Below are 26,867 nucleotides of genomic sequence, written 5' to 3'. Positions count from 1 at the left end.
CTCTGACTTGATGCGGCTCGCGGGACCGCGCAAAACAGAGGGGGAGTACTAAGGGGGGTATTGGGATTGAGCCTTTTATTGTGGATACACACAGAACATAATACTTGACTGCAGGTTTCAGAACTTATAAAATGCATCGAACTTGACATTTATGACCAATGGGACCACTTGTACCCGGAGATGTTATTTTCGCGAATGTTGACATTATATTTTTACTTGGTAAAAATGGTTCATGGTTACTTGGTTCATGCTCCGAGGATCTATTCTTTATATACATTTTCTACATTTTCATCTCACCAATCAACCACACCATCAATTCCAAATTGATCCGTGCAATACGATACCATTCCATTACAATTTAAAGATACTGTACATTAAAGTAATAGATACAGAAATGTAAGAGTAACCATGGAATAGCACGTTTCAATACTGAATAGGGATCGGTTTGCAGTGTTCCATGTCAAAAGAACCTGCACATTAATCATACTGTGTATTTGAACAATGTTAAATAAGAGTGAATTAGAAAGTGTTTAATCATCTTAACGCTGAACTACATTAGTTTGAGTTCTTCCTCTGACTAAAAAACCCAGCTTCCATCCTCTTACACTACCATAAGTGGGACAACAAAAGGATATTTCTTCCCTAAAATGACAGTCAATGACAGTGTGTTTGCATCCCAGCTGTGTGTGCTGAACCCGACAGCCCACGGGACTCTGTACACATTGGAAACTGAGGTGCAGCAGGTCCTCTTTCCCCTCACACAGGTGGCCACAATTGGAATACAGAGCCCATTGATGGCAGGAGATCAAACCCGGGTTCCGATGCAACAAACTACAGAGCTCTGCTTGCAGTTACAAAAACACACACACATAGGCACACACACATGCAACATACGGCATAAATGCTGTGTTTTCCTTTTGTCTGAAAGATTGCTGTAGAAATCACTGAAATACTAGTCTGTTTGTGTTGACTTTAAACATAGAGAGCTGAACCTCTCAGTCCTTGAATGGGCTCCTGGATTGCTCTCTGTTTGCTTCTGGATTTAGAAGGTACTTATACAGTTGGCATTTGTAAGGGGTCCGACTGAGTTGTTAAAATAGCAGGTGTTTATCGTGGGGTCCCTAACAGTCTGAGTAAGGAAAAGTTGTAGCTATAGCTTAAGTTACCATCCCTGACTGAGTCACTGCCATGTTGCACTAGGCTGGCTCTCAGAATGTCAGCTCCAAATGCAGGTGTAGGTACATTGGTATCATGCTGTTTTGATTAAATGGAACCCATCCCCTATCTGTTCAACAGATGGGGACAATGCACTTATGATCATCACAATGTTACACTATGTCTTACTAGTGCTTTAGTTGTAGTCTGGATACCAGTCTTTTTAGCTAACATTCAATTCCTGTCAAGGAAAAGATACCCAGGCTACTTTAGCTGTAATTTGTTAGTTTGCCGTTCCTATCTGCTACAGGGGAGCTTCAGAGCAGCTGGGTCCGGGCTCATATAGGGCAGTGGTACAGGGCATAGAAAAGATAGCCCAGGGGCCAAGAGTCAGCCCAGTAGGCCAAAGTGCAGCTTGTTTTGGCCCTCTGTCTCTCCTGGTGCTGAGGTCCCAGAGAACCCTGGCCTGAAGTAGGACGTTGCGTGGTCCACGTCGTTCCCCCCTCTGTGCCAGTAATCCCTAAAAGAGTAGAGGAAATGCTTAATGCCGGGTCAATCCTCCGCTCGACAGAGTAAGGCATCGCTAAATCTGACTTGCGCTTCCTTCCCGTGGACCCATGTCAGAGAGCAAGGCACCCTGGGTAATGCACATGGATTACCTTATGAAATGGGCTGAACACTGGAAACAGTTCACAGAATGTTTAATCGTTCATATTTCGGACCGAGATGGAACTCAGAAATTGCAACGCCTAATCATATTTAGTAAATAGTATTAGTCCTAAACTTTGTTGCCTTGGCTCAGTCTAAAATAACTTTAAAAGAAGCAAGTATCAGGTGGACAGCTTAGTGAAAAGGAATGTTTAAAAACATGTCAGAAAAAGAGATTCACTGTACCTTCATGTCTTTTGTTGAAGACCCTCGCTCTACAAAAGGAAGGTAAAAAAAGATTTGTGGAGCAGTGGAGGCTGCTGAGGGGATGACGGCTCATAATAATGGCTGGAATGGAGTCAATGGAATGGTATCAACCAAACGTGTTTGATACCATTCCATTGACTCCATTCCAGCCATTATTATGAGCCGTCCTCCCCTCAGCAGCCTCCACTGTTGTGGAGGGCCTCTGCGAATTGAGTCCTTCAATGCAAGCCAAGCATACATAGTTTGGCCATTAAAAGCGATTAAAACTCACACACCTAGGAAATGTTGTGAAATGTCAACATTTAATAGAGCTGAATCAGTCATGTTTAATGAACTTTGAAAATGTTAACACCTCAAAGATGCATCTGGTGCAATTTTGACTGTATATATCCTCAACAGGTTGTTAATCTGTCGGTCTTTCTGTGTTGTTAATTCTTTTGTATGCGTGTAGTGGGTAATGCAGTAAGGTATGTGCTGTGACCAAGGCTCGTAAATTTCCCCCTCCGTTAAGAGCCAGCCATTAATACAGACCTGTGTAACAGCACCGAACTGTAATTTTTTCCATAAGCTAGGCTCTGGAGTTGTATAAATCAGAGTGCTGGGGGTGAAGACTGTAGCTAGTGCTGCACACTGTCAATCCTCAGGAGCTTTGAATGTGTTGAGTTGGAATAACAGTCCCTCTTGGATTTCACTCTCTAGTTTCTGCTCAAAAGGCATAAAAGATGACAGTAATTAATGTGGCTTTGAGATAAATCTTAATTAGTTTGAAGTTGGGGGGTTAACCTTGGTCCTGCAGGGACTAGGTGCTATTTTGATAGTTTGGTTAAATGTCTGTGTTGTGTAATGCTTTTGTCCGACCATCTTTGCGTCCATGGGTTATTATCTGATCTTGGTACATCAATCTAAAACATGTTGTGGTAACGCTCTGGTTCTGAGAGTTTTTAGCCCTTCACCACTCAATTGAACTGTGAAACCACAATTGAACTGTGAAGAGTTGGCTTGGCCTGGTCTCAACTGCCTGCCAGTGAATAAAAGTGGGCAGTAGACACTGACCCACCCACCCTCTTGCTACTAGACTAGACTGTCCAGACTGAGATCCAGTGTCTCTAAATTAAAATCCTAGAAGGACATGACCCTGTTGGAAAACAGAGCCCTACACCAACACCGAACTCAGGGATTTACATTTCTGTTGACCAAACACCTGGCCCTCTCGAGCTACCAGCCTCGTTACTTGGCAGACATGAAAGCAAATGCACTGTGGAGTTATACAAACAGGCCTGTCACAGGGCACCCAAACAGTAAATGTGTGAAATTCAGAATTGTGCCTGAAGAAAGGGGGAAATTAGTTTGTTTTGTTGAGAAACCTGACATCCCTCATACTGCGTGTCTTTGTTTGACTTCCCATAAATCAGGGAGAGTTTTTGATGGGCGGGTTGCCGCGCGTGAGGGGGGATTGATTTTCTGCAGGCATGGAGTGATGTTTGGATGTATATCAAGAAATCTATTGCTATTTCATGGAGGCTATATTACTGTATGTTTTTCTAGGCAAGAAAGTTGGCTTTTGATTAGAGGGTAGGGATCTGATCAAACGAGGGTGCGTATTGTTATTGAGTACAGCTGAACTTGAAGGAATTATTTGCAACATGTTCTCTGTGTGTGTGCTCAGATTTAAGTGCACAGTGTAATCAAAATAAACTCTCATAGTACCTTTAGTGTTTGAATGTGCATTAGACAGACTTGAAGAAAGGGTACTGTGGAGGGAGGGAGTGTAGGGGCCTAGAGTGTAAGGAGCATTACTGAGTGATAATGAAGCTGTCAGATGCCCTATCATCAGTGGTACTCTCCTCTCTTCTGAACATGCCGGTCATGTGGTGGAGGGAGGAGCGGGGGAGAGGGTGGTGTAACCAGAGTACCATACAGCAACTCATTTTACCACTTAGTCAGATATTACCATCCAGCACTATAAAAATACTTTCTTCGTTTTCTTCTATTTGCATTTCAAATATATTCTCAGTCCAAATAGCTGAATTCAAAGACGTTGTCTTCAAATCAATGTACGTGGAGCTCGCAGGTGGTCCAAGACAGTTCTCGGCTCGCTCTTTTCACAAGCATCGGTTTTTGATTGAGATCTTCAGCGCAGGCCAGCCAGTCCAATATTAGCACAGATGGCCACTGACAATAGATAAGTAATGTATCTGTTCAAACAAGTTTCCATTGGTTTATCCAGTCCCACCTGTTGTAATGTCTGATTCTTGCTTCTCTGATGAACTGCTCTGTGAGAATATGGCCACATCTTGAAGTGGTTTTGTTGCGTGAAGTATGGCAGATCTGTTTGGCATTGACTCATCATTGTTAATCCATCTCCTGGAGTGAGATACTGGGGGTGGCAGTACAAAGCTTTGAGCAGGACGAGTCACAGAGATGAGATAGGAGATATGATCTGGGGTCTTCAGCATCGTGTCCCATGTTACTGGACACTGGATTCTGGTTCTGTCCTAATCCCACTCCTACAGCCATTAGAGCCTATTGGGTCACAGCTAGAGCTGTAAAGGAGGTTACAGTGAGTTATAAAACGGAGGGTTTTTTTCTCCCACTGACCGTAATGCTAAGCTAACTTTGTCTGTCTTGTCTCTCTCTCTGTCTGTAGATGACGCCAGCACTGGGAGGGATGGAACTGGAACAGCGGGAGACGCAGAATACAGCACTGACCAGTCAGGGAAATTTGGTAAGACACTGAGCACTCTCTCTCTGACCTTTATCTATTGTTTCATCTGACCCCAGTTCATTTAGAAACAGGGCATTCTCTTACTGCTGGGTATGTAGTGGCCGGTACTCTAGTTAGGGGGTGTAGGTCTAGTTTTGCATCTGGCCACACCTGGACCGACTCTGCCCTGTGTGTGCTTTTCTGACACACACACACAAATAACCCCCCACTCACCCCAACAGCAGGGTACTGTTTGCTTTGGTAATTGCCTCTGACAGGCCAGAGAGCAGGCTATTTAAGTGAAGTGTGATTGGGGAAACATTCCATCTCTCCTCTCTCTCTCTCTCTCTCTCTCTCTCTCTCTCTCTCTCTCTCTCTCTCCCCGTTGGCTGCCCCCTTGGACTCAGTGGCTGCAGAATGTAGCCGTGTTCTACCCTGATCAAAAGCGGGCTGCCACGAGTATTTTTGCACTGTGAAGTGTGGTGGTGAAGTGCTCCCACTGAGCTGTGGCCCTCTCTGCTCTTAGCTCTCTAGAAGGCCAGACCAGTCTTATCAAACTGGAGTCCACTACTGTATATATTTTATCCTATTAACTCAATCTCAGCACAGTTTGTATACAACAAGCGTTGAACTGCTGAGTGAAACTTGTTTTGTGAATGTGCCTCTTGGCAGGTTACATTATGCTGAGTAGTGCTACCACACCAGAAATACTGTTGGGTGTTAGAAAAGTTGTCAAATAAACAGACCTAAAAAAAAATCTAAGTCATGCAGCGTCATTCATTGCAGTATTTAATTGCTGTCTGATGTGCATACCATTATAAAACTTGTAAAAACATTGCTGTGATGTTCTCCCCAACAACACTATTTCTTTGATTGTAAACGTACTTTATTGTAAACAACCCTTTCTTTGATCGCAGTCCGACCACGCTTCACACAGCCAGCCAAGATGAGGAAGCGCGTGATAGCCAGGCCAGTGGGCAGCTCAGTACGGCTGAAGTGCATGGCTAGCGGGAACCCTCGTCCAGATATCGTGTGGGTGAAGGACAGCAAGCCGCTGACCCCTGGGGAGGTGGGCGAGGACCGTAAGAAGAAGTGGACTCTGAGTCTGAAGAACCTGACCCCTGAGAACAGCGGGAAGTATACCTGCCACGTTTCCAACCGGGCTGGAGAGATCAACGCCACATACAAAGTGGAAGTCATCCGTAAGTTTGGTCACTTACTTTCAGTATAGATTTATTCGTTGTTGGTTGATTCATAGACTTGGGTCAGTGTTGAATGGTAAGGTTGGATTAGCATTGAGCTAGGGTTGAAGTAGAGTATTGATGCAGTTGAGTTTGGAGGTTGGGCATGAACTAGTGTTCACTGGTCAAATTGGTTTATAGTTGAGTACGAGGATGGGGTTTGGGTTTAGGTTGGTAGTGGTTGATTTGAGTGTTGAGCTGTGAGGTTGGGTTAGAGCTGGGCTGGCTTGGTGTGGTGAGTCTCAGGCTCCCTCTCTCTATCGCCATCTGCTCCTCATTATATCCCAGCTGTGTGCTGACTTCAAAAACACATGTTTCTACCAAACACAGAAGCGGTGAGGATGAAGTGAATACAGCTTGTGCTTTCTTGTGTCAAATGTGGCATTTTCTTCATCAACCTCATCCTATTCTAGCCGCGGCACGGAGAAAGAGAGGAAAGGAAAGCGCTGAACATGGCAATAACTTTGCTGTTAATTTGAAAACTATCTCCTTTGTCTTCCCATCTCAGAGCGGACAAACTCCAAGCCCATCCTGACTGGCACTCATCCGGTGAACACCACAGTAGACTATGGTGGCACCACCTCGTTCCAGTGCAAGGTGCGCAGTGACGTCAAGCCGGTGATTCAGTGGCTGAAGCGGGTGGAGCCGGGGAACGAGAACAAGTACAACTCCACCATCGAGGTGGGCGACCATCGCTTCGTGGTGCTGCCCACGGGAGATGTATGGTCCAGGCCAGATGGCTCCTACCTCAACAAGCTGCTCATCACCCGCGCCAAGGATGAGGATGCTGGCATGTACATCTGCCTGGGCGCCAACACCATGGGCTACAGCTTCCGCAGTGCCTTCCTCACCGTGCTGCCAGGTGAGTGGAACACCCTGCTACACCTTTACCTTGTTACACCCTGTTTAATCATAACACTCTGTTACAACCATATAGCACGCAACTACACCCTTACTCTGTTACATTCTTAGTCTGTTACATCCTGTTTAACCATAACACCCTGCTACACACTTACCCTGTTACATTCTTACACTGTTACACCCTGTTTTACCATAGCTACACTCTTACCCTGTTACATTATTACTATGGGTACACCCAGTTTAACCATAAGACCCTGCTACACCATTAGCCTGTGAGATTATTACTCTGTTACAACAATGTCATATCCTGTTACATCCACAACCAAACAAAACATGGCCTCATGCACAACTGAAGTGTTTTTTTGTTGTCATGGTTTTATTTTCTACTGTATGTATTCTCCATCAAGTTTTAATAGTGACATTTGACCAAGCTTCTCATAACTCCTCAAATCTGTTCTCTCCGCTCCAGACCCAAAGCCTCACCACATCCCCGTCCCCACAGCCATCTCTCCCAGCCTGCCCTGGCCTGTGATCATTGGCATCCCAGCCGGCGTGGTGTTCATCCTGGGTACTGTTCTGCTGTGGTTCTGCCAGTCCAAACACCATTGCTCCTCTGGAAGGGTAGTTACCACCCACGCCTCACAGCGCCCGCCCCCCCGGGTGCCAGCCTGCCCACCACATAGCGGGGACAAAGACTGCCTGGGCTCTCTCACCTACGAGGAGTACATTACTCAGCAGCAGCAGCTCCTTCTGGCCCAGGGAGGCAATGGCCTGGAGGTCCCCAAAGTCTACCCAAAGATCTACACGGACATTCACACACACACCCACTCACACGTGGATGGCAAAGTGCACCAACACCAGCACATTCACTACCAGTGTTAGTTGCCACTGTCTCAACAGGGATGCTCATATGTACAAAAGCCCTAATTAATGCAATGTTGGGTCGGCTCCCACCACCTACACCTTCGCCTCCTCCACGTGCCCAGTCCTGTCTTGATCCTACAGACCCAGACAAACAGTCTGGGCCCGGGTGCTTCACACAAACCCCCTGACTGCTACATACTGTTCTGTACTGAACAAAGCCTAGGGGAACATGGATCCAGTCAGGATAGAACCCTCCATGAGGTACAGAACAAGGGACATGGCAATGCCGTTCAGGAATCCCACATGTAATAATGTGAGTCCAAATGGAGTAACATTTCATACAGACATTTCACATTAAACTCCACTCTGCAGAGAAATAGCAACATTTGTTTCTCTAGTCTAGAACAATATGAGCAAACTCACAGTGGCTGAAATGAGTGAATGTATACATTTAGCTATGTCTCATTTGAGAGTCTTTACTCTGTATGAAATGGCAGCATTTCCTGCAACACCCCATCTCCTCTCTGGCCTGCTTTCATGTGCAGTGACTTTGTAAGGGGCTAAGAGGATCATGTACATTAGCTCTGGATTTTTGTCAGATGCACAACCTCAGCGAGTAACAAAAGGAGTAAGGTGCGATGTAAAGTGTTTGCAGATTTTATGGTTTGGTGATGGATTGTATCAGAATCCTCATGTGCCATCCTGAGTACCTCAGAAGCAGGTCAACCAGCAGAGACAAAGTGTGATTGAGTAAACAAAGGTTGAATGTATTCTGTTTCTCAAAATGGTTATCGTCAAGGAAAAGGACCTGCAAGGCATTACAATATATTTTTTGTCTATTGTATGTGTACGTGAATGAAAAATGATTTATCTGTAGTAGGAAATGGTATGAAATCCTTTAAAGAAGGTTTCTTTACTGGAGGTAAAGGTCCCTAAAGCGTGAAACACACAGAGAATCTTACTACCAATAGACTGCCGATAGGTACTTGTTGCGTGCCGACCCGGTAGCGTTAAACCTGACGTTTCTACTTGTAGAATTGCAATACTGTTCAGTGGCCAACGACTTGACTTTGAGCCAATCAGAGAGCATGAACCCCCACGTGGGGAACCCAACAAGTGACAACAAAAAGGAAAAAAGAGGGCATTTTCTCCATACATCCACAGTCATGAGCCAGTCACACTTCATATGCAACGTAGGCTATGGACTGGTAGCTAGCTAAGTGCACAGACTAGAGGTCTCACGGGTCCAAAAGGTTCTGAAATGGACCTGGGGCTTTCCCACCCTGACCCGATATAACAGACGCGACGACAACGAGACCGAACAGACCTGGTCGGAGCCAGACCCGGTTCGATCCGAGTAAGGGAAGCAGCAGAAAAGTCATTTTTTTAAGCTACTTTATTAACCGGAGCTAATAAAGCGTGAGGGGAGAGAGAGATGCCGCTCTAGCAAGTGGTGGAGCATGGAGGGAGAGACAGCAACCAACCAAGCCAACTCACGTGATAGCTATTAGTCAATAGCTTCCATAGCTAGGTTATTTATCATCAAATATGATTACGTAGTACTTGTCTTGACTGCATCAAACCGGGAAAAGCTAGCTATCTTTAGCTAGCTAGGCTAATTGAGGCTGCGGGCATGTGCTTTCTCTTCCTACAGTTACAAATAACAACAATTCCATTCAGAATATTAAGTAGCAGCCTTCCCGTTGGCTCTTGGTTGTTGTAGCCTATTCTTCTTCTTTAACTTTTAATTCCGTCATTTTTATTCCATCTTCCATTGATTAGATATCTCCTAAATGTGCCACACACTTTTGGTTCTACGACTGAATAGCCTTTTGCTGCTTTGATGACTTATGATTGGCCAACAACAACAAGCTACATGCGCCACGCTCCACTCTCGTGAAAAACAGGATAAATGATCAACATTTCTCTCTCTCTCTACAGATTCACATTTGGATATGTACAGGCTCTTCCGGACAAGTCAGTTAAAATTACACATACCGGAGGCCTTTGACAATCATATCAGATCTGACCCAGACCCGTGACATTATTTTATTCAGGTATTCAGGTACAGGTGGATCCTTGAAGACTTCTAGCACAGACGCATTGCACACAACACTGAATACTTCTTCCAATTTACTAACCACTGTAGCTAGTATTGACATTATAATTAAATCACAATGGATTAATTTACATGAAACAGCTGCCTGTGTTAGCTGTCGAGTTAGTGCAGTGTCCTATGTTGTGCTAGCTTGCGAATATGCTGACTTTAGCTAGCTAGCTAAACATTTGGCTATGGGCTAGCACTGGCACTATGGGATTATGGAGAGTGAATTAAATTGGTCTGACCCGGACCTCCTGGGCACCCAATCACAAAAGAGTCAATCAATTCTTGAATGCTCGTCCCTACTTACCACAGCCACAAAGTCATACAGGCCGCCTATTCTTACAATTTATCATATTAAAATGTGATTTTAAACCTAATCCTAACTTTAACCATATGCCTAAACTTAAATTAAGGCTTAAGCAAATGTTGGTCTAAATACATTTTTGCTATAGACAATGTTGACTTTGTGGCTGTGGTAACTAGTGGAAACCTTTTGAATTCTCAGGTGACAATCTTTATTTTTTTGTCTCTTGTCCTTTGGATGTGTGTGTATAATGTGTGCATAACTCTGACCACTATATGAAAGTGTGTAATATGTCTTTGACTGCTCATGTAATGGCACCCTTTTTAAGCTTTGCGAAGGGAGACGGAAAGCTTGCCAAAAACCAAATAACAGTATGTCAAGATTGCTGCATTGTCTGTGAAAAGTGTCCTCAATCCGAATTGTTCATTTGTTTTTTCTTTTATCCCAGTGTTTATGTGTCAAAGCTAATGGACTGCCAGATTATTAATCCATGCACTTATTCCAAGTATGTTGATCGAAGTAGTGTTAAAGTTAAGCTATTGCCTTCAGCTTTCTTTTGAGGAATCTAGGACCATGGAATATCCCATGTCGAATTGACTTAAAAATGTAAAAGTAATTGTCTAGACTAAGACAGTGTATTTAATTTATTTTCATAAGCAAGATATTTTTTTCTCCTACAATTGAGCATTATGTACTTTTTGTATCCCAAAAAAAGACCAACTCATCAGTGGATTACATTTTGTCTTAGAGTTACAGTGTAAGCTATATAGCAAATACGTAAGTGTAAAAAATATTTATATGTGCTGTTCAGATATATGGTAATCTTTGTATTGACAATCTTGTACAGTCTATTGTCTTTTAGGTTAAAAAAGATTTTTGTCACATGGAAACATTTTAATCATTTTATTATCACCATTAAAATGATAGTAAATCTTCACAATTTGTGTTTGATATTAAGTTGTTCAGTAAATAGTGCTGTGTACAATGTATTGTGAGAGTTCAGTGACCAGCCGGAGGAAGACGACACAACAGCACCCTCCTCAGGTGATAAGTACTCAGTGTAAAGCCAATTAGTACACAGCTGGGCCCACTAATTGCTTTGTGTCTTCCTCTAAATAGGTGTGCCAGGAGAGGAGCTGGGGAAGGATTGGGAGTATAGACGGGGACCTGTGAGGACGTCGGTTTTTCCTACCTCAGAGAAAGCTTCTGTGACTGGGAACCTTGTCTCTCTGTTAACCTAGGCAGGATTTAGGTAGAGAGGAGTAGCTGTTTGTTGTTTGCTTTCCCTTTTTGGCCACAGCCTTTTGGTCAACGGCTTAGTTTATGTTTATTTGTTTTGTTACTCTGGTGTTTCAGTATTGGACGTTCCCTGAGTTATTTTGGCCGGCAAAAGAAGACCCGTTTAGTAAACGTTACAAAAGAAAAGGAGTCACAACCACTGCCTCTGGTCTGTTCATTTCATGCCTCCCGCCTGTGTTAGTGTGCTTTGGACAAGCTGAGCCGTTCACAACTGGTGGAGAATGCAGATACTTTGAGGCAAGACCACAACCTGTGGTTTATATATATTTTTTATTTATTATCGGAAGCCCACTACACCCGCTGATAGGCATGAGCAAAGAATTGCTGTGTCAGCTAACGGCCTGCGCTTTCGCCCAACAGGAGACCGTAGACCTTCTCCGGTCAGAAATAGCAGACCGCCCGTCTCCCAGGGACTGTAGGATGCTCAATGTCAACGTGCTGATTCCATGTCTGATGGAGGACGGCGATGTGGAGGCCTACCTTCTGGCCTTCGAACAAATGGCGCAGAGATAGAGATGGCCTCAGGACGAATGGGCGGGCCGCCTGGCTCCCCTGCTCACAGGCAACGCCCCAGGTGTACTATGACATTGTGAGGAAGGGGCTGCCGTGGATTATTCAGATCTGAAGACGGAGATTCAGTCCCGCTATCAGCTGAACTCTAGAAACCAGGCCCAGAGGTTAGCAGGATGGTCGACAAGGCCAGGATAGCACCGACCCCATAGTCAAGACTTTTAGTAAGGTCATGCCTCAGGACCCTATACAGTGTTTCAAGTGCACCACATATGGTCATATGGCTAGGCACTGCCCCATTCCTATGCCCACTGAATCATCAGCCACCCCCTGTGACCAGGTGGAATGTCCCGCACCACAGGTATGTTGGCATGTGGAGCTGGCCCCGGCTCGGTGTTTGCCAGTATGCGTAAGAGGAAGGACTGCGAGGCCTTCCTGGATTCGGGAAGCATGGTGTCTCTGGTACGGGAGGTCCTGGCCAACACGCTCCGTCTCGAGGCGGAAACTGCCATAGCCTGCATCCACGGGGACACCAAACGCTACCCTACAGCCCGAGTCAGCTTCCATTACCCCTGCCGGGAAGACAACCCTGATCGTCGGGTTGTTCCCCAAATGACGGTACCGGTGCTACTGGGGAGGGACTGCCCCCTGTTCAAGCTTCTGTGGAGGAAGGCGGGGCGAGGGAGTGGCCCCGATAGATCACACAGACAGACACAACTCTAATCGCCAAGCACTGGCTCACTTAGAGCTCACCCAGAGATGCCCTCGATGGCGCACACCGCAGAAGAAGGGATGAGATGAAGCTAAGGAGGCGTGGCAGGGCAACTAGGATTCCTCGTCAGACCAGGGGGAGACCGTCGATGACCGTCTGAGGCACTTGTTCCAGGAGACCGCGGACGAAGACACCTGGAGGGGATCGAGAGCGACCCGGCGGGAGCCGGTTCTAAATAGACTACCGTCCTGAGTCAAGTCGACAAGCTCCAGAGGGAACAGTTACGCCAGGTGTTTCAGGAGTCATTGAGGGAGAGCGCCTAGAGTTTGGCATGAGTCATCCAACCAGGAGCGCCCCCTCCCTCGCCCCAAAACGCAGAACTTCACCCTGTCGGAAGAGCTAATGGGCCAACACCGAGACCCCGACCTTCACATGGTGATGCGGTAGGTGAAGAGGATAGATGGGAGGAGTATTGGCTCGGAAGGTGAGGTAACCACTCCTTATTACGCCATCAAGCGGGGTCTCTTGTACTGGGGGCCAAATGTAGAGGGGTAGAACAGGAACATAGAGGGGGCACCTCAGGGAGAAGACCACTGAACGGTTGCTGGGGCGTTTCTATTGGCCGAGGATTACCTAAGATGTCGCTAAGTATTGCAAATCTTGTGACACTTGCCAACGCACTGCTGCCAATTGAACATACCGTAACCCTCTTAACCCTCTCCCAATTATTAAGACCCCGTTTGAGCACATAGCCATGGTGGGACCTCTTCCGCATTCTGCTTGCGGACATGAGTACGAAGTTCCCAGAAGCTATTTCCCTGAGGTTGATGGCAACGAAAGCCATAGCAAAGGAACTGTATCTTATGTTCTCCTGAGTGAGCCTCCCGGCCACCATCCTGACCAATAAGGGCACGCCATTCATGTCCAGACTGATGAAGGATCTGTGTCAAACAAATAAGGACCAGTGTGTACCACCCTGAGAAGGACAGGCTGAACGGCTGAATTAAACCATAACAAGTGTGCACTCCGGGTGGTCTCCCAGGCATCCACGGGCTTCGCGCCTTTTGAGCTGCTCTATGGGCGGCCCCAAGGGACAGGAAGAATTGGGATATGTTGTTGCCCCATCTCATGTTCACGCTCCAGGAGGTCCCCCAGGCGTCCATGGGCTTCTCGCCTTTCAAGCTGCTCTATGTGCGGCCCTGTAGCGGTATCCTTGACTTATCCAAGGAGGCCTGGGAGAATCAACCCTGCCAGTACCATTCCCTCATGGAACACGTCACCTTCGTGAAGGACCGAATGACAGCGAAATAGTCAGTGGTGAGGGAACACATGGCCAAAGCAGAGGAAACTCAAGCCCCAGCGTTCGACGACAGTTCCGCCCAGGAGATAAGGAACTCCTCCTCATCCCCACGCCGGAACACAGTTTCCTGGCTCAGTGGCAGGGCCCATATGTGGTGACAGAGCAAGTGTCCCCGGTCAACTACAGGGTGAGTCATCCCGGACAACAGCGTAGATATACCACATCAACCTGTTGAAAGCCTATGTGGATGAGAGGCACAGGTGCTTATGGGACTTAAGGCAGACGGAGAGGAACGTCCTCCAGAAAAGGTGCCTTTTGGCACCACTCTTACGGCTCAGCAGACACGAGATCTTGAAAAGGTTGTCCACCATAACCATAACCTCAGGTTTGATCAGACCTCTGAGGGCCGCTCGTTCCTGGGCCTAACAGGTTACTACAGGCGGTTCATCCCAAGCTATGCCACCATCGCCACCCCACTGACCAACATGACTGAGAAGAGGAACCCGGTGAGGGTGGTATGGACATCAGAAGACGAAGGGGTGTTCCTCCACCTCAAAGACACGCTGTGCTCGGAGCTGGTGTTTAGAGCCACAGATTTCCAGCAGCCCTTCACTGTCCACACCGATGCCCCAGCACCAGCTTGGGGGCTGTTCTGTCCCAAGGGGACGGGTGGAGGAACGTCCCATCCTATACATAACCCGCAAGCTGTCCCAAAAGGGAGCCGAAGTATGCGATGATAGAGAGGGAGGAACTGGCAATTAAGTGGGCACTTGAACACCTGAGGTACTGTCTCCTGGCGATTCCGGCTGGTCACGGATCATGCGCCCCTCCAGTGGATGGCGGTCAAACAAGACACGAACAGCCGAATAACAAGATGGTTACTGTCGCTTCAACCCTTTAATTTCCAGGTGATTCACCGATCGGGGAGAGCCCACGGCAATGCAGAGGCGCTATCCCGTCGAGACCCGGAAGTCTCGTCTGGAGGAAGACGACACGAAGGCACCCTCCTCAGGGGATAGATACTCAGTGTAAAGCCTATTAGTACACAGCTGGGCCCATTCATTGCTTTGTGTCTTCCTCTATGGCAAGAAAAAGTATGAGAACCCTTTGGAATTACCTGGATTTCTAAGTCACAACAATAGACAAACATAGTGTGCTTAAACTAATAACACACAAATTATTGTATTTTTCTTGTCTATATAGAAAGAAGGCACAGCACACCAACATCAAAACCTCATCCCAACTGTATGGTGAAGGGAGCATCATGATTTGGGGATGCTTTGCTATCTCAGGGCCTGGACTGCTTGCTATCATTGATGGGAAAATGAATTTCCAAGTTTATCAAGACATTTTGCAGGAGAATGTTAGGCTATCTGTCCGCATATTGAAGCTCAACAGAAGTTGGGTGATGCAACAGGACAACGACCCAAAACACATAAATTAATCAACAACAGAATAGCTTCAACAGAAGAAAATACGCCTTCTGGAGTGGCACAGTCAGAGTCCAGACCTCAACCCGATTGAGATGCTGTGTCAAAACCTCAAGAGTGCAGTTCACACCAGACATCCCAAGAATATTGCTGAACTGAAACAGTTTTGTAAAGAGGAATGGTCCAAAATTCCTCCTGACCGTTGTGCAGGTCTGATCCGCACCTTCAGAAAACGTTTGGTTGAGGTTATTGCTGCCAAAGGAGGGTCAACCAGTCATTACGTCCTAGGGTTCACATTTTATTTTATTTATTTTATTTTACCGTTATTTTACCAGGTAAGTTGACTGAGAACACGTTCTCATTTGCAGCAACGACCTGGGGAATAGTTACAGGGGAGAGGAGGGGGATGAATGAGCCAATTGTAAACTGGGGATTATTAGGTGACCATGATGGTTTGAGGGCCAGATTGGGAATTTAGCCAGGACACCGGGGTTAACACCCCTACTCTTACGATAAGTGCCATGGGATCTTTAATGACCTCAGAGAGTCAGGACACCCGTTTAACGTCCCATCCGAAAGACGGCACCCTACACAGGGCAGTGTCCCCAATCACTACCCTGGGGCATTGGGATATTTTTTAGACCAGAGGAAAGAGTGCCTCCTACTGGCCCTCCAACACCACTTCCAGCAGCATCTGGTCTCCCATCCAGGGACTGACCAGGACCAACCCTGCTTAACTTCAGAATCAAGCCAGCAGTGGTATGCAGGGTGGTATGCTGCTGGCCATACATACTTTTCCCACCCTGCAGTCTGAATGTTTACAAGGTGTGTTCAATAAAGACATGAAACCGTATAATTGTTTGTGTGTTATTCGTTTAAGCAGACTGTTTGTCTATTGTTGTGACCTAGATGAAGATCAGATCAAATGTTATGACCAATTTATGCAGAAATCCAGGTATTTCCAAAGGGTTCGTATACTTTTTCTTGCCACTGTAGGTGTGCCAGGAGAGGAGCTGGGGGAGGATTGGGAGTAGAGATGGGGACCTGTGAAGATGTCGGTTTTTCCTACCTCAGAGAAAGCTTCTGTGACTGGGAACCTTGTCTCTCTGTTAACCTAGGCAGGCTTTAGGTAGAGCGAATCGTTCCTCCTGTAACTGTTATGTGTAGACGATAGTCTAAGACAGGAGTAGGCGTTTGTTGTTTTGCTTTCCCTTTTTGGCCACAACCTTTTAGTCAACGGCTTAGTTTGTTTATTTGATTTGTTACTCTGGTGTTTCAGCGTTGGACGTTCCCTGTACTGGAGTTAGTTCGTCTGGTGAAAGAAGACCCATTTAGTAAACGTTACAAAGGAAAAGGAACCACAACCACTGCCTCTGGTCTGTTCATGTTGTGCCTCCTGCCTGTGTTAGGGTGCTTTGGACAAGCTGATCCGTTCACAGCGTGCATGCATATCAAGCTACTTTTATATAATGCACTTTTTCTAAGTGAGGGAAGGAGAACAGAACAAAAATCAGCACGCAACAAATTTGGTATTTGTTATTCATCAGGATCGCCATTAGCCGCTGCAAAAGCATCAGCTACTCTTCCTGGGGTCCTCATGAAACATGACATAGTACAGGACATTACAATACAATATAAATAAAATCTCTTTGCAGTCCAGTTTGTGCAGTAAGGTGTTCTTTTTTCAGTTTTTTGAAACTGGTTTTATTGCTAGCTTGAGTTACTTGGGCTGGCAGAGAGTTCCAAGTAGTCATGACTCTCTATTTAATACTGTGCGATTTCCAGCCTCTGTTATGGACCTGAGGACTTTAGCATGTCTTGTGTTGTACCGATGAGTGTCCAAACTGTGTGCCAACTGCTTGAACAGACAGTTCAGTACCTTCAACAGATCAGTACCTTGCACAAAGGCCAATAGTGATGCAGTCGATCACTCCTCAACTTTGAGCCAGAACATGCAAGTTACTAAACTTTCCCTCTGTGTGCTGCTTTGTTCTGGACCAACTGCAATTTACCTATGTCCTTCTTTGCCGCACATGACTACACAGCTGGGCAGTAGTCCAGGTGCGACAAAACTAGTGCCTGTAGGACCTGTCTGGTCAATTGAGATGTCAAGAAGGTAGCGTACCTTGAGTGCCCTTCCCTATAAGCATGCTGAAAGTGTTGTGCATTTCTTTTGTATCTCAAATAACATTTTATTGGTCACATACATGTGATTAGCAGATGTTAGTGCGGGTGTAGCGAAATGCTTGTGCTTCTAGCTCCGTCAGTGCAGTAATATCTAACAAGTAATATCTAATAAATTACACAACACATACCCAATACACACAAATCTAAGTAGGAATGAATTAAGACTATATACATACGGACGGTTAAACATATGGACGAGCGATGTAAGAACGGAACGGACTAAGATACAGTAGAATAGTATAGAAGACAATATATACATACAGTGGGGCAAAAAAGTATTTAGTCAGCCACCAATTGTGCAAGTTCTCCCACTTAAAAAGATGAGAGAGGCCTGCAATTTTCATCATAGGTACACTTCAACTATGACAGACAAAATGAGGAAAAAAAATCCAGAAAATCACATTGTAGGATTTTTAATGAATTTATTTGCAAATTATGGTGGAAAATAAGTATTTGGTCAATAACAAAAGTTTATCTCAATACTTTGTTATATACCCTTTGTTGGCAATGACAGAGGTCAAACGTTTTCTGTAAGTCTTCACAAGGTTTTCACACACTGTTGCTGGTATTTTGGCCCATTCCTCCATGCAGATCTCCTCTAGAGCAGTGATGTTTTGGGGCTGTTGCTGGGCAACACAGACTTTCAACTCCCTCCAAAGATTTTCTATGGGGTTGAGATCTGGAGACTGGCTAGGCCACTCCAGGACCTTGAAATGCTTCTTACGAAGCCACTCCTTCGTTGCCCGGGCGGTGTGTTTGGGATCATTGTCATGCTGAAAGACCCAGCCACGTTTCATCTTCAATGCCCTTGCTGATGGAAGGAGGTTTTCACTCAAAATCTCACGATACATGGCCCCATTCATTCTGTCCTTTACACGGATCAGTCGTCCTGGTCCCTTTGCAGAAAAACAGCCCCAAAGCATGATGTTTCCACCCCCATGCTTCACAGTAGGTATGGTGTTCTTTGGATGCAACTCAGCATTCTTTGTCCTCCAAACACGACGAGTTGAGTTTTTACCAAAAAGTTCTATTTTGGTTTCATCTGACCATATGACATTCCCCCAATCTTCTTCTGGATCATCCAAATGCTCTCTAGCAAACTTCAAACGGGCCTGGACATGTACTGGTTTAAGCAGGGGGACACGTCTGGCACTGCAGGATTTGAGTCCCTGGCGGCGTAGTGTGTTATGTGATGGTAGGCTTTGTTACTTTGGTCCCAGCTCTCTGCAGGTCATTCACTAGGTCCCCCTGTGTGGTTCTGGGATTTTTGCTCACCGTTCTTGTGATCATTTTGACCCCATGTGGTGAGATCTTGCGTGGAGCCCCAAATCGAGGGAGATTATCAGTGGTCTTGTATATCTTCCTAATAATTGCTCCCACAGTTGATTTCTTCAAACCAAGCTGCTTACCTATTGCAGATTTAGTCTTCCCAGCCTGGTGCAGGTCTACAATTTTGTTTCTGGTGTCCTTTAACAGCTCTTTGGTCTTGGCCATAGTGGAGTTTGGAGTGTGACTGTTTGAGGTTGTGGACAGGTGTCTTTTATACTGATAACAAGTTCAAACATGTGCCATTAATACAGGTAACGAGTGGAGGACAGAGGAGCCTCTTAAAGAAGAAGTTACAGGTCTGTGAGAGCCAGAAATCTTGCTTGTTTGTAGGTGACCAAAGTCACCTAAAAGTCACCTAGTTGAAGTGTACCTATGATGAAAATTACAGGCCTCTCTCATCTTTTTAAGTGGGAGAACTTGCACAATTGGTGGCTGACTAAACACTTTTTTGCCCCACTGTATGAGGTGAGTAATGCAAGATATGTAAACATTAAGTGAATGAGATACCGTAGAAATAGTATAGAAAACTGTATATACATATGAGATGAGTAATGCCAGATATGTGAACATTAAGTGACTAAGATACAGTGAATAGTACAGAATAGTGCAGTGTGATGGCGATTGCATTGTCTGTGGATCTATTGGGGCGGTAAGCAAATTTAAGTGGGTCTATGGTGGCAGGTAAGGTGGAGGTGATATGATCCTTGACTAGTCTCTCAAAGCACTTCATGATGACAGAAGTGATTGCTACGGGGCGATAGTCATTAAGTTCAGTTACTTTTGCCTTCTTGGGTACAGGAACAATGGTGGCCATCTTGAAGCATGTGGGGACAGTAGACTGGGAAAGGGAGAGATTGAATATGCCCGTTAACACCAGTTAGCCAGCTGGTCTGCGCATAATCTGAGGACGTGGCTAGGGATGCCAGCCTAGCGAGGTTTCACACGTTTAAATGTTTTACTCATGTCGGCCACGGAGAAGGAGAGCCCACAGTCCTTAGTAGCGGGCCTCGTCAGTGGCACTGTGTTATCTTCAAAGCGTGCCTGTCTCGTGTCTGAGCTGTTGAATTGCGACTTCCACTTTATCTCTATACTAATGTTTAGCTTGTTTGATTGCCTTGCGGAGTGAAGAACTACACTGTTTATATTTTGCCATATTACCTGTCGCCTTGCCATGGTTAAACGCGGTGGTTCGCTCTTTCAGTTTTGCGCGAATGCTACCATCTATCCACGGTTTCTGGTTAGGTTAGGTTTTAATAGTCACAGTGGGTACTACATCTCCTAAACACTTCCTTATAAACTCAGTCACCGTATCCGTGTATGCGTCTAGATTATTTTCGCAAGCTACCCGGAACATATCCCAGCCCACGTGATCAAAACAATCCTGAAGTGTGGATTCCGATTGGTCAGACCAGCGTTGAATAGTACGAAGCATGGGTACTTCCTGTTTGCGTTTCTGCCTGTAGGACGGGAGCAGCAAGATGGAGTCTTGGTCAGATTTGCTGAAAGGAGGGTGGGGGAGGGCCTTGTAAGCATTCCGGAAGTTTGAATAGCAAATGTCGAGAGTCTTAGTAGCGCGAGTAGGACAGTCGATATGTTGATAGAACTTCGGCAGCCTAGTCCTCAGATTTGCTTTGTTAAAACCCCAGCTACAATAAATGCAACCTAGGGATATATGGTTTCCAGTTTGCATAAAGTCCAGTGAAGTTCTTTGAGGGCCATCGAGGTTTCGGCTTGAGGTGAGATGTAAATGGCCGTGGTGATGACGGAGGAGAATTCTCTTGGGAGATAATAAGGTCTCCATTTGTTTGTGAGTTATTAGAGGTCGGGTGAACAAAAGGACTTGAGTTCCTGTATATTCCTAGAATTACACCATCAGTCGTTAATCATGAAACACACCCCTCCGCCCTTCTGCTTCCCGGAGAGATATTTATTCCTGTCTGCGCGATGTACTGAGAATCCTGCTGGCGCATCTTAAGTCGAACCAGCAGGCCGCCTCGAGTGCCTCTCCTCTGCCGGCGATGTTTTGGATCGGCCTCTGGAAAAAGTTCAATTGCTCTGGGGAGAGTGATCAAAGAATCTGCTCCAGGGAAGTCGTATTCCTGGTCGTAATGCTGGTAGTTCTGGTGAGTTACCGCCGCTCTAATATCCAATAGTTCTTCCCGGCTGTCTGTATTGACACAAAACATTTCCTGAGCTAGTAATGTAAAAAATAGTACTTAAAAAACGAAACACTGCAAAGTTTCCTAAGACCTATTCAAACATTTTTTTCAAAAAGTTTACTGAGCACTTGTAACAGGCTGATTGGTTGGCTGTTTGAACCATTAACCTTTTGCCAATAGCATTTTTTATTTCTGGGTGTCACCAAATTAAACTGCCTCGTGCTCAATTCTTGATCGTACAATATGCATATTATTAATTCTATTGGATAGAAAACACTTTCTAGTTTCTATAGCCGTTGGAATTTTGTCTGTGGGTGACCCAGAACTCTTTCTACAGCGAAATCCATGACAGGTACTGCGATGGTCTGAGAGCGAAGCTCTGATTTCAGATCAGTTTTGAAAGTTTCTGTATATCCTATGGAACGACATGAACTGCACCCGCCTTCCCCTGGATGTCAGTAACCAATGAGAAGTGGAATGGGCTTTCTGCGTAGCTCTCAGAGGTTATAAAAGGCGAAGGAGTGAGGGTAGCCCCCCTTTCGACTCTTGCCATTACGCAGAAGAGGACCTCGGGACGCCATTTTCAGAGGCTCGGTTATCAACGTGAAATGTATCTGTCTGTAATTTAATTCGATATAGAAGTTAGAAACATCATAACGTAGTTAATCTGAACCGTTTTATAGAAATTTAGATCCGTTTAGTGCGATTTTGAGGCATTGCTTTGTTATGCACTTTCAAGCACCGGGCACGTTTCTGGGTCCCGGTCGAACGTTAGTGGTCATTTCGACGGACAGAGGACATCTTTCGACCAAAAGAAGATTAGACCCAAGAAAGGATGCATCGCCCAAGAATCTGATGGAAAATCACCTCATAGTAAGAAATATTTAATATGATAAATCGTTGTTCTGTCGAAATATTTTAAACGCATAATCCGCCATTTTGTTTGCTATAGCTTCGCTTGGCGAACCCTGTATTGCACAGTAAGGATAATTTTAGAAATGTAAATCAGCGATTGCATTAAGAACTAATTTGTCTTTCGATTCCTGTCAACCCTGTATTTTTTAGTCAAGTATATGATTAGCTTTCGATTAAACTAGATCACTATGAAAGATGGCGTCCGACATGTTCAGGCTTGATTTGCTACTATTTTCATTGTATAACCACGTTTTTTTATGGCTAAATATGCACATTTTCGAACAAACAATATATGTATGTTGTAATATGATGTTACAGGAGTGTCATCGGAAGAATTCTGAAAAGGTTAGTGAAAAAATGTATATCTTTTGGCGATGATAACGATATCGCTCCCTTTGGCTTGAATTCATGCTGGGGTGACGTTTGCACATGTGGTATGCTAACTTATCGATTTATTGTGTTTTCGTTGTAAAACGCTTAGAAAATCTGAAATGTTGTCTGAAATCACAAGATCTGTGTCTTTCCATTGCTATGCTTTGTCTATTTTTATGAAATGTTTTATGATGAGTAAATTGGTCATACACGTTGCTCTCTATAGTAATTCTAGTCGCTTTGGTGAGATTTGTGTTGGTGGCTGCAATGGCAAACTATGATTTATACCTGAAATATGCACATTTTTCTAACAAAACCTATCCTATACCATAAATATGTTATCAGACTGTCATCTGATGAGCTTTTTTCTTGGTTAGTGGCTATCAATATCTTAGTTTAGCCGAATTGGTGATAGCTACTGGTGTTGAGAAAAAATGGTGGACAAAGAAAAAGGGTGTCTTTTGCTAACATGGTTAGCTAATAGATTTACATATTTTGTCTTCCCTGTAAAACATTTTAAAAATCTGAAATGGTGACTTGATTCACAAGATCTGTATCTTTCATTAGGTGTCTTGGACTTGTGATTTAATGATATTTAGATGCTACTATTTAAATGTGACGCTATGCTAGCGATGCTAATCAGTGTGGGGTGGGTGGGGGGGATCCCGGATCCGGGTTTCAGAGGCAGTAAAAGTTAAAGGGTGCTCTGCGATTCCTGGGTAGCAGAATGACCTTTGCCTCCTTCCGTGTCTGAGGGCACACACCATCTTCTAGGCTTAAATTGAAGATGTGGCAAACAGGAGTCACAATGTATTCTGCTACCAACCTCAGCAATTACCATCCAGGTCATCAGTACCGGGTGGTTTGTCCTTATTTATAGATAGCAACATTTTTTTCACCTCTTCCATGAGGGAAATGTCGGAGACAGCCATAGACATGAGGGGACAAACCACATTGAGAGATTAGAAACAAACGGGTGGAAAGAGTTCTGACATATCCTACTAAAGTAGAAGGACTGTTACTTCAATTACATTTCACTCAAGTAGAAGTCAAATTACTGGTGTAAAAAAACGATAGATCATTTAAAAAGTACTTGGAGTAAAAGTAATTGATTTACTTTTCAAATAAAAACATTGACCTTGATAATTAGCTAATTTCGCTAAGGTTACTTCAACGTTGTTAGACATGATCTTCTCAATGCAGTACATTGAAAAAGGAAGAGAGGAAATGAATGTACAGTAGGAACTAAGTTCATTTATTTTATGAGTTGCAACAAGGCACATCTGTATGTAGAAAACACTAAGGATTTATAAAAAATGTACTAACGTTTGAAAATAAATGAAACATTCAAAGCAATTAAAATCGTGTGGAAAGATAACTGAGTAGATTACTGAGTTTTTTCAAGCTGAAAGACAATGGCCAAAGCTTACCCATGATGTTGCTTCATTAAAGAGTACCCGCAAAACACCCGTCTCAACGTCAAAAGTGAAGAGGCGACACCGGGATGCTGGCCTTCCATGCTGAGGTGCAAAGGAAAAGCCATATCCCAGACTGGCCAATGAAAAGAAAAGATTAAGATAGGCAAAAAAACAGACACTGGACAGAGGAACTTTGCCTTATACCTGATCGTCAGTCTATTCTTGCACCCAGTCTATTCTTGCACCCAGCACCCTGGAGTCGCCTCCTCACTGTTGACGTTGAGACGAGTGTTTTGCGGGTACTATTTAATGAAGCTGCCAGTTGAGGACTTGTGAGGCGTCTGTTTCTCAAACTAGACACTCTAATGTACTTGTTCTCTTACTCAGTTGTGCTCCGGGGCCTCCCACTCCTCTTTCTATTCTGGTTAGAGACAGTTTGCGCTGTTCTGTGAAGGGAGGACTACACAGCGTTGTAAGAGATCTTCAGTTTCTTGGCAATTTCTCGCATGCAATAGCCTTCATTTCTCAGAACAAGAATAGACTGACGACTTTCAGAAGAAAGTGCTTTGTTTCTGGCCATTTTGAGCCTGTAATTGAACCCACAAATGCTGATGCTCCAGATACTCAACTAGTCTAAAGAAGTCCAGTTGTATTGCTTCTTTAATCAGGACAACAGTTTTCAGCTGTGCTAACATAATTGCAAAAGGATTTTCTAATGATCAATTAGCGTTTTAAAATGATGAACTTGGATTAGCTAACACAACGTGACATTGCAATACAGGAGTGAGGGTTTCTGATAATGGGCCTCTGTACGCCTACGTAGATATTCCATAAAGGAATCTGCCGTTTCCAGCTACAATAGTCATTTACGACATTAACAATGTCTACACTGTATTTCTGATCAATTTGATGTTATATTAATGGAACAAAAATGTGCTTTTCTTTCAAAAACAAGGACATTTCTAAGTGACCCCAAACCTTTGAATGGTAGTGTATACACAGTACCAGTCAAAAGTTTGGACACACCTACTCACTCCAGGGTTTTTCTTTATTTTGACTATTTTCTACATTGTAGAATAATAGTGAAGACATTACAACTATGAAATAACACATATGGAATCATGTAGTAACCAAAAAAGTGTTCAACAAATCCAAATATATTTTATATCTGAAATTCTTCAAAGTAGCCACCCTTTGCCTTGAAGCAGCTTCAGAACCAGCAGTAGAGCCAGCTGGCTAATCTTTTGAATAAGGTGTAGTTAAAAAAAAAAAGCAGCAACAACATACCATTAGCTAACTAGATTAGGTTAGCAAGATAGCTAGCTAGCTAGATAAGGTTATGCTCGCTATACTGGCAGCTGTCAGTGCCCTATTTGTTTATGTTTATCAACTCCATGTGGAAATCCCCACACCCAATTTGTGAATATGTATAAGTAGCCTTTGTCATTCTTCAGAGGTGGAACCTAAACGTGTATTTCCTCTCTAGTACAGGAATTTACGTTGAAATAGTGGTGGCAACTTCCTATTGGGGGTCCTTTAAAAACTGTTATTTAAAGAAAAAATCCTCAAGTAGAAGTACAACTGACTTTGAAAAATCCTCTGAAAAGTTACTCAAATACAGTAACAAGAGTAGTTCTAATTCGTTACTTCAAACTTCTGAAAATAAACAAGTAATCTAAACAAACAAAATTTAAACATGGAAACAGAGATCATTAAAAACTTGAATGTACTATTTAAAATGCATTTTTGCTGTTAAAAGATGGGGTAGTCAGAGCAACAGGTAATCTAGCTGTCTGTCAGTATTTTTGTTCTAGATGATAGATGAACAAGTCTTACGTGCGGACTCAGGTTTGAGAAGCTCTCAGCAGGATGATTCAGGCAGACCTGTGCTGTTGAAAGACATTGGTGTTGAGTTCACAGCTGGTCAATGAGGACGACAGTGAAGAGGAGGCATCAATGAGAATTGTCTCATTCTGGAACAATCAGTGACATTACGTAGCTTTATATCCAAATCACTAATATATTTTGATACTGATGGTGGACATGCTTTGATTCAAATGTTTAACAATCAAATGTGCTGAAGAAAGCGTGTGAACCCATGTACCAGATTCCTGTGCACTTGTGCAAATACCAACTGTATTGTGGTGATGAAAAAGTGTCCAGAGGTCTTTACTGGTCCTCACTGAAAGGAAGCATCAGGTGAATGAAGTCAGCGTCCATGAAGGACACACCTGTAAATACCTGGCAGAGAATAAACCCCTCTGTTTGCATACCTCCCTCCTTTCACATTGACATTCAGAATGGCCTACACATCAACAAAGCTATCATTTAAAACTGGGAAAATAAAAAAACACAAAAAAGCTAAAGAGGTAGTGGTTTACCCAAATGTTTACCTTGCTGGTGAAAAGAGAGGGATGCAGAGTGAGAAAAGAAATCTGTGTGATGGGAAAGTAGCCAAGGCCTTTAAAGTCTGCCACGGAGCCGTGACAAAAGCGGCCTAATCTCGGTGTTGTCTTTCGGCCTTTCTTCACACATCCTGCCAAGCTGTCTGACAGGAAAGGAATCTTTCCACAGCCCCGCTGACATCACTCAAGCATGGGATGGAGTCAGGGCCTTCAAAGGCCCTTCACATGCGGGACATCTGTGTGAGTGTGTGACTAACAGAACATGAGTAGGCCCGCCACAACCACCCCACCCTTTACCTGCTCCTCTTTTTACTCATAGACCACCCTAGAGGCAATATATATTCTTCCAAATACAACAAATCCACAATGTAGATCCTTATCCCCAAAAGTTGTATTCAAATTCTCCCCGAAACAAAAGTGTTGAAATCAGAGGCTGAGTCCATGGTAGTATAGTGGATTATAGTGTCACCCACTGGCCACTGGTTCACATCACAGGTAGCTGGTGTCAGTAAGGCAACTGAGCCTGAACAGTAGTGTAGGGTAAACACATTTTACCCAGTATTTAATATTTTTGCTTGCCAGTTTACCAACCTTTTGTGGACAAATGCATTGAAAGTATAGGGAGCATAACTTTTTTCACCACGACAGGTGATCCGAGTGTTTATCCTGAACAGCAAATGTGG

General features: G+C 44.4%; 1 protein-coding gene across 2 annotated transcripts in view; it reads left to right on the top strand.

Annotated features, from left to right (window-relative positions):
- The window catches only part of LOC129857842 (fibroblast growth factor receptor-like 1), a 74,024-nt gene extending 62,936 nt beyond the window's left edge, over nucleotides 1-11,088 (top strand). For both annotated transcript variants that reach the window (XM_055926478.1, XM_055926477.1), the window contains 4 exons: nucleotides 4,718-4,795; nucleotides 5,692-5,976; nucleotides 6,524-6,877; nucleotides 7,346-11,088. In XM_055926478.1, the coding sequence (XP_055782453.1) occupies nucleotides 4,718-4,795; nucleotides 5,692-5,976; nucleotides 6,524-6,877; nucleotides 7,346-7,758 (1,130 nt within the window). In that variant the 3' untranslated portion in view covers nucleotides 7,759-11,088. The remainder of the gene's footprint in view (nucleotides 1-4,717; nucleotides 4,796-5,691; nucleotides 5,977-6,523; nucleotides 6,878-7,345) is intronic.
- The last annotated feature ends 15,779 nt before the right edge of the window (nucleotides 11,089-26,867 follow it).

This window comes from Salvelinus fontinalis, chromosome 6 (assembly GCF_029448725.1).
Source record: "Salvelinus fontinalis isolate EN_2023a chromosome 6, ASM2944872v1, whole genome shotgun sequence".
Taxonomy (NCBI): domain Eukaryota; kingdom Metazoa; phylum Chordata; class Actinopteri; order Salmoniformes; family Salmonidae; genus Salvelinus; species Salvelinus fontinalis.
Note: the sequence above shows the minus strand (reverse complement) of the source record. Positions and strands in the feature narration are given on the sequence as shown.